The sequence below is a fragment of the Panthera pardus genome, unplaced genomic scaffold (genome assembly GCF_024362965.1).
Source record: "Panthera pardus isolate Hobbes unplaced genomic scaffold, ASM2436296v1 HiC_scaffold_11, whole genome shotgun sequence".
NCBI lineage: Eukaryota > Metazoa > Chordata > Mammalia > Carnivora > Felidae > Panthera > Panthera pardus.
This window is the reverse complement of record NW_026526666.1, coordinates 45,133,853-45,147,432: the sequence shown is the minus strand read 5'-3', so window position 1 is coordinate 45,147,432 and position 13,580 is coordinate 45,133,853. Positions and strand designations below refer to the sequence as shown.

The window sequence follows — 13,580 nt, the reverse complement described above, 5'->3', positions numbered from 1 at the left end:
AATTCCCAGATACTTGTTTCCAAAAACAATTCCCTACTAAAAAGACTGGGGTTCTTCAGAAAACATAGAAAAGTAAAGAGCACAGAATTTGGAATAGGTTAAACAACAGAACTTGACATGTGCAAATTTCCATGCATAGTTACATTTCTTCTTTTTTTTTAAATTTAAGTTAGTTGATACACAGTGTAGTCTCGGTTGCAGGAGTAGAACCCAGTGATTTATCTCTTACATATGATACCCAATGCTCATCCCTAAATGTGCCCTCCATTATGTCCATCATCTATTTAACACATCCCTCCACCCTTCTCTGATCCAGCACCCCTCAGTTTGTTCTCTGTATTTAAGAGTCTCTTACACAATAAAAAGCTTCTGCACAATGAAGGAAACAGTCAACAAAACTAAAAGGCAACCAATGGAATAGGAGAAGATATTTGCAAATGACATATCAGATAAAGGGTTAGTATCCAAAATCTATAAAGAACTTACCAAACTCAACACCCCCCGCCAAAAAAAAAAAAAAAAAAAACAAAAAACAAAAAACAAATAATCCAGTGGAGAAAAGGGCAGAAGACATGAACAGACACTTTTCCAAAGAAGACTCAGACACATAAAAAGACGCTCAACATCACCCATCATCAGGGAAATACAAATCAAAACCACAATGTGATACCACCTCACACCTGTCAGAATGGCTAAAATGAACAAATCAGGAAACAGATGTCAGCAAGGATGCAGAGAAAGGGGAACACTTTTGCACTGTTGGTGGGATGCAAACTGGTACAACAACTCTGGATAACAGTATGGAGGTTCCTCAAAAAATTAAAAATGGAACTATCCTATGACCCAGCAACTGCACTACGAGGTATTTATCCAAAGGATACAAAAATGCTGATTTGAAGGGATTCATGCACCCCAATGTTTACAGCAGCACTATCAACAATAGCCAACTTATGGAAAGAGCCCAAATGTCCATCAACTGATGAATGGATTCAGAAGATGTGGGGTGTGTGTGTATGTGTGTGTGTACACAATGCACCCAGCAATCAAAAAGAATGAAATCTTGCCATTTGCAACAATGTGGATGAACTAGAGTGTATTACGCTAAGCAAAAGAAGTCAGTCACAGAAAGACAAATAAATGATTTCACGCATACACGGAATTAAAGAAACAACAGATAAACATAAGGGAAGGGAAGGAAAAATAAAATAAAAACAGAGAGGGAGGAAAATCATTTGTTTATAACTAAACACAAATGTCCAAAACATAACAGCTGTCTGCCATTGGAAACAGATCCTTCCCTTCCCCACTCCACATCCTAGATACAGGGATATTTGTGGGAACCAGCACAGCCTAAACACTCTTCACCTAGCTTGCTGACAGTGTGCCCTGCTCCTGTGCTCTTCTGCAGACCCACGTCTCCAGCCCAGCCTCAGCAGGAATTTCCTGAGGTGACTGCAGGTCCCCTCCTAGAGTAGACTAGCCCAGACCTTGCTAACACTGCATACTTCATCCTTGCACTCCCTTGCAGACCCTCCCCATCCAATATACCCTTGGCAGGAGTGCACCCAAAGCACTGCCACAACTCGGCACTGCACAAACAAACTTGACAGGGATCAGCATCATCTGAAAGTGACTATTGCCCAAGGGAGAGGGGAAGAAAGTAACACACACCAGTTCAACTGCAGCCTCAGCAGTGGGATGGAGACAGACATCTAATCTGACTTTGGGCCCCACCCACCAATGAAAGCTTCTCAGGGGACAACACAGGGAAAGTGCCCTGCAGTTTAATGCTCCCACAGTTCTGGCAATTGCCTGGTCTGATTCAATTCAAATACAAGATGGCTCCAACAACATAAGACCAAATCCTGCTCCAAACAAGCAAAGAGAGCCATTGAAGATGACTGAACTGAAGGCAACAAAGGACCAAATCCTGCTCCATACAGGCAAAGAGAGCCACTGCAGATGACTGAACTGAAGGCAAATGTGGCTCATGCAAAACAGTAGGGTGCATACCATACACATAGGAGACACCCCTGAAGTGCCAAGTTCTAGTGAACAGTGGACATTGCACTCCAGGGCACTATATGACCTCTTCTTCATAAGGCCTCTACTTTCAAATGTAGGATATGTGGTTGACTTTCCTAACATAGAAATACACATAGAAAGTTAGACAAAAGGAAGAGACAGAGGAATATGTCTCAAATGAAAGAACAGGACAGGACAAAATCATAGCAAAAGAGCTAAATGAAATGGATATAAGCAATATTCTTGATAGAGAATTTAAAGTAGTGGTCATAAAGATACTCAATGGACTTGAGAAAAGAGTGGAGGACCTCAGTGAGACCCTCAACAAAGAGACGGGGGGAAAAAGTGTACAAATGAAGAAATCTATAACTGAAATTAAAAATACACTAGATGGAATAAATACTAGAGGAACCAGAAAAAGGGATCAGTGACTTTGAGGACAGAATAATGAAAGCAATCAAGCTGAACAGAAAAGAGGAAAAAATTTTTTAAATGAAAACAGACTAAGGGGAATCAGCAACACCATCAAGCATATTAACCTTCACATTATAGGATCTCAGCAAAAGAAAAGAGAGAAAAGGGGGCAGAAAATTTATTTAAAGAAATAATAGCTGAAAAAATCCCAAATCTGGTGAAGGAAACAAAAATCCAGATCCAGGAAGCACAGAGAGCCCCCAACAAAATCAACCCAAGGAGGTGCCTACATAGTAATTAAAATGGCAAAGAGTAGAGATAAATAGAGAATTTTAAAAGCAGCAAGAGAAAAGAAAATAGTTACATACAAGGGAAACCCCACAAAGCTATTAAGCTGATTTTTTTTTCAGCAGAAACTTTGCTGGCTAGAAGAGAGTGTTATGATATATTCAAAGTGCTAAAAGAAAAATATCTACAACCGAGAATACTCTATGCAGTAAGGCTATCATTTAGAATAGAAAGAGAGATAAAGAGTATCCCAGGCAAACAAAAGTTAAAGAAATTCATCACCACTAAACAAGCTTTGTAAGAAATGTTAAAGGGGACTCTTTTAGTGGAACGACATAAGCAAGAGTAAGAAAAGTAGGAACAACAAAAGCAGTAAAATTAAATATATCTATAAAAATCAGTCAAGCAATTCACAAAATAAAAGGAGGTAAAGTAAGGCAACATATATCTAAAAAGTGGGAGGGGGGAGGAGTAAAAATTTAGTGCCTTTAAAATGGTTTTGAAATTAAGCAATCATCAACTTAATATACACTACCTAATAGTAACTTTAAACACAAATCAAAAAATGGTCATAGATATACAAAAATAAATAAAGAGAAAGGCATCCAGGTATATCACTAAAGGAATCCAGGTATATCACTAAAAATAAGCCAATAAACTTATAAAAGAGAGCAAGAGACAAAGGAACAGAAGAGAACTACAAAAAACAACCATAAAACATTTAACACAAGGTCAGTAACTACATACCTATCAATAATTACTTTGAATATAAATGGACTAATCAATCAAAAGGCTTACAGTAACAGAATGGATAAATAAGCAAGACCCAACTATATCATTTCAGGCCCAAAGATAAAGCCAGATTAAAAGTGAAGGGATGGAAAAGCATTTATCATACAAATGGAAGTGAAAAGAAAGCTGGGGTGGCAATACAATGGACAAAATATACTTTAAATCAAGGGCTGTAACAAGAGACAAGGACACTATATAATCATAAAGGAAACAATCCAACAAGAAGATATAATAATTTAAATATTTATGCACCCAACATGCAGGCACTCAAATACATAAAGGGCTAATAATAAACATAAAGGAAGAAATCAATAATAATACAATAATAGTAGGGGACTTTAATACCTCACTTATATCAATGGATAGATCACCAATAGAAAATCAACAAGAATCATTCAGTGGCTTTGAATGACACATTGGGCCACATGAATCTAACAGATACATTCAGAACATTCTATCCTAAAACAGCAGAATACATAGTCTTTCCAAGTGCACCCAGAACAGTCTCCAGAAGAGATCACATGTTATTCTACAAAACAAGTCTCAACTTATTCAAAAAGACTGAAGCCATACCATGTATCTTTCTGGCCACAACACTATGAAACTATAAAATACCTCAAATAGAAAGAAAAATCTCAAATAAACAACATAATCTTGCACCTAAAGGAGGTAGAGAAAAAGATAAAAAAAGTAGAAGGAAATATTGAAAATTAGAACAGAAATAAATGAAATAGAACTTAAAAAAAATAGAACAGATCAGTGAAACTAAGAACTGACTCTTTGAAAAGATGGACAAAATTGATAAATGTTAGCCAGACTCATGTGAGCAAGAGAGAAAGAGAGAGAGAAGGATTCAAATAAACAAAATTAGAAATGAAAGAGGAGACATAATAACTGACACCACAGAAATACAAAGGATTTTAAGGGAAAATTATGAAAAATTATATGCCAACAAATTGGGACAATCTAGAAGAAATAAATAAATTCTTAGAATAATACAATTTCCCAAAACTGAATCAGGAAGAATTAGAAATTTTGAGGAGGATTACCAAGAATGAAATTGAATTGCTAATCAGAAAACTACCAACAAACAAAAGTCCAAGACTTCACCAGTGAATTCTACTAAACATGTAAGGAAGAGTTAATAGCTATTCTTCACAAACAATTCCAAAAAATAGAAGAGGAAGGAAAATCTCCAAATTCATTCTATGAAACCAACATTACCTTGATACCAAAGCCAGATAAAAACATCACAAAAAAGAGAACTACAGGTAAATCCTCAACAAAATATTAGCAACTGAATCCAACAATACCTTAGAAAAAAAATTAATCACACCATCAAGTGGGATTTATTCCCAGGATGCAAGAGTTGTTCAATATTCACAATTTAGCCAATTTGATAAATCACATCAACAAGAGAAAGGATAAAAAACACATGATCATTTCACTAGATACAGAAAAAGCATTTGACAAAGTATGACATCAACTCATGAAAAAGACCCTCAACAAAGTAGGTGCAGAGGAAATATGCCTCAACATAATAAGTGGCATAAAATAAAAACCCATAGCTAATATCTTACTGAATGGTGCAAATCTGAGAGATTTCCCCCTAAGATCAGGAACAGGACAAGGATGTCCACTTTCACCACTTTTATTCAGCATAGTACTGGAAGTCCTAGCCACAGCAATCAAACATGAAAAATCAACAAAAGCCATCCAAATTGGTAAGGAGGAAGTAAAACTTTCTCTTTTTTACAGATGACATGATACTATATATAGAAAATGCTAAAGACTCAATCAAAAACCTACTAGAACTGATCAATAAATTCAATAAGGTCACAGGATACAAAACCAATATTCAGGAATCCATTGGATTCCTATACCCTAACAATGCGATAGTAGAATGAGAAATTAAGAAAACAATCCCATTTACAATTGCACCACAAATAGTAAAATATCTAGCAATAAACTTAACAAAGGAAGTGAAAGACCTGTACTCTGAAAACTATAAAATACTGGTGAAACTGAAGATGACACAAACAAATGTAAAGATAATCCATGCTCATGGATTGGGGAAACAAATATTGTCAACCGACGGAATGGGAAAAGATATTTGCAAATGATGTATCAGACAAAGGGCTAGTATCCAAAACCTATAAAGAACTCACCAAACTCCACACCCAAAAAACAAATAATCTAGTGAAGACATGGGAAGAAGACACGAATAGACACTTCTCTAAAGAAGACATCCAGATGGCCAAGAGCCACATGAAAAGATGCTCAATATCACTCCTCATCAGGGAAATACAAATCAAAACTACACTGAGATATCACCTCACGCCAGTCAGAGTGGCTAAAATGAACAAATCAGGAGACTATAGATGCTGGAGAGGATGTGGAGAAATAGGAACCCTCTTGCACTGTTGGTGGGAATGCAAACTGGTGCAGCCACTCCGGAAAACAGTGTGGAGGTTCCTCAGAAAATTAAAAATAGATCTACCCTATGACCCAGCAATAACACTGCTAGGAAGTTACCCAAGGGATACAGAAGTGCTAATACATAGGGGCACTTGTACCCCAATGTTTATAGCAGCACTTCCAACAATAGCCAAATTATGGAGACAGCCTAAATGTCTATCAACTGATGAATGGATAAAGAAGTTGTGGTTTATATATACAATGGAATACTACTTGGCAAGGAGAAAGAATGAAATATGGCCTTTTGTGGCAACATGGATGGAACTGGAGAGTGTTATGCTAAGTGAAATAAGTCATACAGAGAAAGACAGATACCATATGTTTTCACTCATATGTAAACTTAACAGAAGACCATGGGGGAGGGGAAGGGGGAAAAAAAGTTAGAGAGGGAGGGAGGCAAACCATAAGAGACTCTTAAAAACTGAGAATAAACTGAGGGTTGATGGGGGGTGGGAGGGAGGGGAAAGTGGGTGATGGGCATTGAGGAGGGCACCTGTTGGGATGAGCACTGGGTGTTGTATGGAAACCCAATTTGACAGTAAATTTCATATTAAAAAAATCTCCATACCACCCAAAGCAATCTACAGATTTAATGCAATCCCTATCAAAATACAGACAGCATTTTTTACAGAACTAAAACAACCCTAAAATTTGTATAGAACCACAAAAGACCCTGAAAAGCCAGAGCAATCTTGAAAAAGAACAACACTGGAAGTATCACAATTCCAGATTTCAAGATATACTGTAAAGCTGTAGTCATCAAAACAGTATAGTTTTGACACAGAAATAGACAGAGGGATCAGTGGGTTACAATTGAGAGCCTAGAAATAAACCCACGATTAAATGGTCAAGTAAAATTCAACAAAGCATAAAAGGATATGCAATGGGAAAAAGACAGTCTCTTCAACAAATGGTGTTGGGAGAACTGGACCACTTTCTTATAACATACACAAAAATAAATTCCAAGTGCATAAAGACCTAAATATTAGGCCTGAAACCATAAAAATCCTAGAAGAGAGTATAGGAAGTAATGTCTCTGACATTGGCCATAGCAACATTTTTCTAGATCTGTCCTCTGAGGCAAGGGAAACAAAAGCAAAATAAACCATTGTGACTTCATCAAAATAAAAATCTTCTCCAAAGCAAAGGAAACAATCATCAAAGCCAAAAGATAACCCACTGAATGGGAGAAGATATTTGCAAGTGACATATCTGGTAAAGGTGTAGTACCCAAAATATATAAAGAACTTAAACTATCCATCATCCAAAAAAACCCCTAATAATTCAATTAAAAACGGGCAGAAGACATGAACAGACATTTCTCCAAAGAAGACATACAGATGGCCAACAAACACATAAAAAGACACACAATATGACTCATTGTCAGTGAAATGCAAATCAAAACTACAATGAAATATCACCTCAAACCTGTCAGAATGACTAACATCAAAAACATCAGAAACAGATATTGGCAAAGATGTGGAGAAAAAGGAACCCTCATGTACTGTTGGTGGGAATGCAACCTAGTGCAGCCACTGCAGAAAACACTACGGAAGTTCTTCTAAAACTTAAAATTAGAATTAACACGTGATCCAGTAATCACACTACTATTTACCCTGAGTGTGAAAACACTAATTTGAAAAGATATATATGCACTCCTATGTTTACTGCATTATTTACAATAGCCAAATTATGGAAGCAGCCAAAGTGTCTATTGATAGACGAATGGATAAAATAAAAGTAAAAAGTACATGTACACACACACACACACACACACACACACACACACACACACACAATTACTCAGCCATGAAATTTTGCCTTCTACAGCAGCATGGATGGATCTGGAGGGTATAAAGCTAAGCGAAATAAGCCAGTCAGAGAAAGACAAATACCATTATGTTTTCAGTCATATGTGGAATTTAAGAAACAAAACAAATGAACAAAAAAAAAAAAAAAAAAAAGAGAGAGAAAGAGAGAGAGAGAGAGAGAGAGAGAGAGACAAACCAAGAAACAGACTCTTAACTATTCAGAGCAAACTGATGGTTACCAGAGGGAACTTAAGTTGGGTGGATAAATGGGTAAAATAAGTGCAAGAGATTAAGAGTACACTTATCATGATGAGCACTGAGTAGTTTGTGGAATGACTGAACCACTGTGTTGTGCACCTGAAACTGATATCTTATGTTAATTATTGGATTAAAATTAAAAAAAAATAAAAATAAAAAGTATACCTCCTTTGCACTGTATCATCCCTATTAGAAGCACCATCACTTTAAAATAGCATTAATCTTAACAGTTTTCTAATTTCAGGCAGTATATGATATTTCAAGGCTGTATATAAAATTTCAAGCAGTTTAAGTGAACAGTTTCCAAGCAAAGTGCAAAGTATTTGGCTGTGGTGAGATACCTCTCATAGCTAGAAATAGACATATGATAGGACTAATCACTTGTACCTTTAGGTTGGGGGAATCCATAGGCACTTCTCAGAGTAGCTTTGCATGTTTCCCACTTCCTTTCTGTTTTCATTTTCCCATAGATGAATCCAGACCTACTTTTCTGATTCTAGTTTTCACAATCCATTTATTTATGTATTTATCAACTGTGCAAAGTATGTTTTGAACACCTAACATATGTCAAGCACTCTGTTTATGCTAGAGATTCAGAATGTACAGTACATCTGGAGATATAGATAATTATATAGACAACTGCAATATAGCATGGTAAGTGCTAGTGATAATGACAGTATGTTATGAACATTGTAGGGGCAAATATCCCAGCCATTTGCCCTAAAAAAAACTAGGAGCGATTGAAGGATTTTAAGTTGGTGAATCAAATCAGATTTATATTTTTGAAAGATTACTATGTATATGCTGTCATAAATGTAATTAAAAGGGAGAAAGAATCAAAAAAGAAAAGATACAGAGTATGTTTCCCATGGAATCAAATAATGCAGAGAGCACAGATATAACAACAGTGATGATATTTAAAATATAGCAGCCAGTAAGATTGAGCTATGCTTTATATTCATGATTTTAATTCCCACAAGCAAAGAGTGAAATAAGTCCTGCTTTTAGCCCCTGCTCTCTACCATTCGACATATGAGGAAACTCAGGCTCAGAGCAGTTAAGTAAGGGGACTAATGGAACATCATTTTAAAGAGAAAAATAATCAAAATCAGTCTGCCTTGAACCACTGTGATCTATTACCATTACTGAAATCTCTTTCCACAAAGCTCATTCAAACTCTGTTCACACATACTAAATTTTCAGAAATTGTTTCCATGCACAAGGTTTTTATCTCATGCTACATGAGTATTACAGGAAATCTTGATCTAAGAGAGAAAAACTCAATCTGGGGGCATAAAGACAGGTCCCTTTCATTAGACACTTATTTCATGTAAAATGCATACTAAATTTAAGTGGAACATGAGATAGAAAAAATATGTACCTATCAGTAACTGCCTAAAAACTTTCCCACATCTTTTATTCCAAATCATTTTATGTGCCCCCACTTTTGAGCTCACTCTCTCTTTGACTTGGTTTGAAGAGTAAATGGAACTTCTTCCTCAGAAGAAGGAAGTTATGGTCAGATTTGCTACTTGTTCCTCATACTTACCTCTTTATCGGCGCTATTGCCCTGTGATTTAGCACATTCAGGCTAATGCCGGAGAACATTATCTCAGCCTCACCAGAGAATGTTGAATATCATTTCATTGGAACTTTCTAATTTTACTTTCTCAGGCCATGCCCACTGCCCAACTCAAGAACTATTTAATCCTGCCTATTTTTCAGGGCCAAATTTCATTTCTGTCTTCTGAACTCTGCATTTAGCATCTGGAGAGTAAACTATATGAGAATGTTCCTTTATTTTTTTCATATGTTTGATGTTTGGCATAACTAATACAAATAAGTTGATAGTAGAGTATCCTATCTGATCTCCCTAATTAAAATGCTGAGAGATGTTTGCAAGAAAAGTTTTCCTGTTTGCAAATGCCAGCCATTGGAAAGGAATACAGGAAATGAAGAGAGAGGAAAAGACAGCTAACTAAAGGGTATGTAGATTGATGTGGTAGCAGATGTTTCAGAAAAATTATCTTCACATCCCCTCAAAATATGAAATCCTCATGTTTCATGATTTATATTTCTATTGTATCCCATTATATAGTATATGGCTTATATTTCTATTACATCCCATTATATGAGAGAAATTTAATATGTTTTTGACTGAAATATTTAAGTTTAATAAAAAGAAAACTCTCAGAATTACTCCAACAATGATTAATAAAAACCCTATTGATTAGCTGTTTATATGATAAATTTAAAATAAAAAGTAAAATTATCAATTTTTATTATGCTAAATATTATAATATTACTATAGAGTATATGGTATTTTCTTTAAAACAAGTTCTAATAGTCAATAAAATACCATTCTGATAGAGAATACAAACATATATATTATTAAAAAATTGACTTATCACTGATTTTGTTATCTTATTTTAATATTCAAATAGTAAAGAAAACATACCTCATTTTTTTCCTAACCAAGAAACCACGTATCCATCTTTGAACAATCAAAACTGGTGAATTATGAGCCAGAATTTCATTAATTTTTGAAACAATATATTTGATATTATTAATTTCATCACCATAGGTTGATCCCTGTATAAAGAAAATACATTTAATATTTATATTTCATGTAAGAATTTCCAAGGGATATTTTAAAGTTGGTAGTCTAATAATATAAACTATTAAAATGTTCACAAGTGTCTTGTAGGTGTAATAGTAAAATAATAAATACATTTTCATATCTATTTCATTAGATCATAAGATCAAGAGTTAGTAGAACAAAATAATCTTCTACACAAAATGCAAGACCCATGATGATAAATGTCTCCATTCTAGATTCTTTTTTCCAATCTGATATCATAAGTATAAAATTTTTGCTATAATCAAGTTGGTCTTTAAAAGGTGGTGGCAAGAATAGGTAGTCAATGAAAGTCTAAAACTATTCTGTGGATTCACATAGGAAACTGACAAATGTTGGATTCACAGAATAATTTACAGTACTTCAAAATTTAGTTGCAGCTTAACTAGAATATTGGACACTTTTATTAGGATATAGCTCATCCCCTGAAGAAAAATATTCTATACTGTCTTTAAAGAAATTATCTTTAAGGTCTCTGTTCCTGCAAAATTTTAGATTTGGGATTATAGACTCCCTGTATCCTTATTGATCATTTGACTAGTTAGAAATAAAGCTACTTTACTTATGTCTTAAATGTAAGGATTATATACTAAAAACCTAAAACTTATATTGTTTTTAAGGCACCTACCCTGAAAATTATCAACCTAATCACTTCATGTCCCCTTTTCTGCCTATACATTCAATCAGCTATGTACTGCCAGGAAAAAAAAAGTCACAAAACGTTGCAGATTAGTGCTACTTCAAATTTATATTTACAAATATTCATTGCTACTTATCAAATGTTTTACTTGGCCCTGGCTCACTTCCATTCCCAACAGGAGATACTGCAAACATTCTGTACTCTTCTCAATACTCTTTAAGCCTTTTCCCTAGAACTCCCTAAATACCTTTCCCAGACGAAACAGGGCCATCAGGTCTGAAATCCATCAACTAACCCTCCTCCATTCCTTAAATTTAATTATACTCCCATTTATCTATATCCCTATGTATTCTGAATAGAAGTGCCTTCTACTTAGTCTTAAAACAAGAAGTATATCCCTCCCTATCCAAGACAGGCACTCCATTGCTGTTAAGTCCCATCTATCTCTGTTTCACTATTACTTATCTTCTACTGGCACAATCCCTTTACCTATTAATATGATGTAGCCTCTCCCATCTTTAAAATTGATTAATTCAAATGAACTAAAAATTAATTAAAATAAATTAAACTTTAAAATGCAACCATATAAATAATCATACACATCCCAACCCTCCATCTTTTGTATTTAAGTTTCATTAAGAGCCTAAATTCTTGGGGTGCCTGGGTAGTTTAGTTGGTTAAGTGTCCAACTTTGGCTCAGGTCATGATCTCACAGTTCATGAGTTCGAGCCCCAGGTCAGGATCTGTGGTGACAGCTCCGAGCCTGGAGCCTATCTTCGATTCTGTGTCTCTCCCTCTTTTTGCCCCTCCCCCACTCACTCTCTGTCTCTCTGTCTCTCAAAAATAAATATTTAAAAAATATATTAAAAAAGCCTAAATTCTTGGATCAGAATTCCATATTTGCTGTACCTACCTTCTCCTTTCTTGTACCTCAATCTACTGGATTTTACCTCTCCCAATGCACCCGATACTTTTCTTACATTGATTGGATATTCCTCCTTGAAACACTACCCTTGGCTTCTATACAACACTCTTCTTAGTTTTCGTAGAACTCTGTTTACTTTGGACTTTTTAAAGACCTATCCATTCATTGGTCTAATGTCACATTGAAAAGATTCTCTCATTGTGTTTTCTCGAGTGAACACACTCTCTAGATGGTCGTATCTAATTCATAGCTTCAATATATATCTATGTGCTAATGACTTTCAGATTTCTAGCTCTAGGACTGAACTGTCTACAGAGCTATAGAACAATATAATCAAACTGATATCCAGTTAAATTCAGCTTTCCCAAACATGAATTTTCCTTTTTGAACTGCCTTCTTATATGTTTTTAGTAAATGGCACTAGTGCCCATAGTTACCTAACTCAGAAAGCCTGGAACTACCCTAAGCTCTCTTTTCTCTTATGCTTCTTTATACCCAAATGCTGCTAGAGCCCATATATTCAACATCCCAATATCTGACTTCTCCCTTTTCTTCTAATCTCTGCCATTGCTTTATTTCATGTCTTTATCACTTAACTTACTAAAAATGTCTTGACATCTGAAATAATCCCCATTCCCCCACTCCCTTTGAACCACAATAAGCACTATTGCTAGAGTGAACTTTCTGAAATGCAAATCTGATCATTTGGCATCCTTGCTTCATATATTTCACTGGCATCACTGAAAGCACACAAAATCCTTGATTTAGTATCTTCTCACCTCAATCTCACCTCCCTTCGCCATACATAAGATACCTTCCAAAATGGCAATATCCAACCACTTATACCCCTGAAAATTACATAATAATCAAACCTCAATGCTTTTTACAGGTACCATTCCAGTTTCTTGACTGCCTTTCTCAATTACTTGTCTCACTATCTTAGTCTTTTGGAGATTCAATTCTTTCCTCCAAAAAGACTTTATTGACATTGATCTGAGTTCAATATCCTTCTATAATATTATCTTGTGCAGCAACTCATTTGTCACACTTGACAATGTTGAATTTTACCTGAGCCCTGTGATCCTAGAAAACAGAAAAGGTTAAGGAATTTCCTCACCCAGTCCTTTCAGAAAATGGTTTACTCCAAAAAAGCACCCTTCCCCCATATTATTACTTAGATAGCATCCATGGATGCCCCTCTAGTGTACCTATGACACGGCCCTGACACAGACTCTCTAAATTCTCACTTGCCTTTTAATGATTAAACTACTTTGTCCCCACTAACCAATCTTTGGCTAAGATCCTCTCTGT

General features: G+C 35.4%; 1 protein-coding gene across 3 annotated transcripts in view; it reads right to left on the bottom strand.

Moving 5' to 3' along the window:
* The window catches only part of LRRIQ3 (leucine rich repeats and IQ motif containing 3), a 220,676-nt gene that overhangs the window by 154,870 nt on the left and 52,226 nt on the right, over window positions 1-13,580 (bottom strand). For all 3 annotated transcript variants that reach the window (XM_053893954.1, XM_019448882.2, XM_053893956.1), the window contains exon 4: window positions 10,525-10,658. In XM_053893954.1, the coding sequence (XP_053749929.1) occupies window positions 10,525-10,658 (134 nt within the window). The remainder of the gene's footprint in view (window positions 1-10,524; window positions 10,659-13,580) is intronic.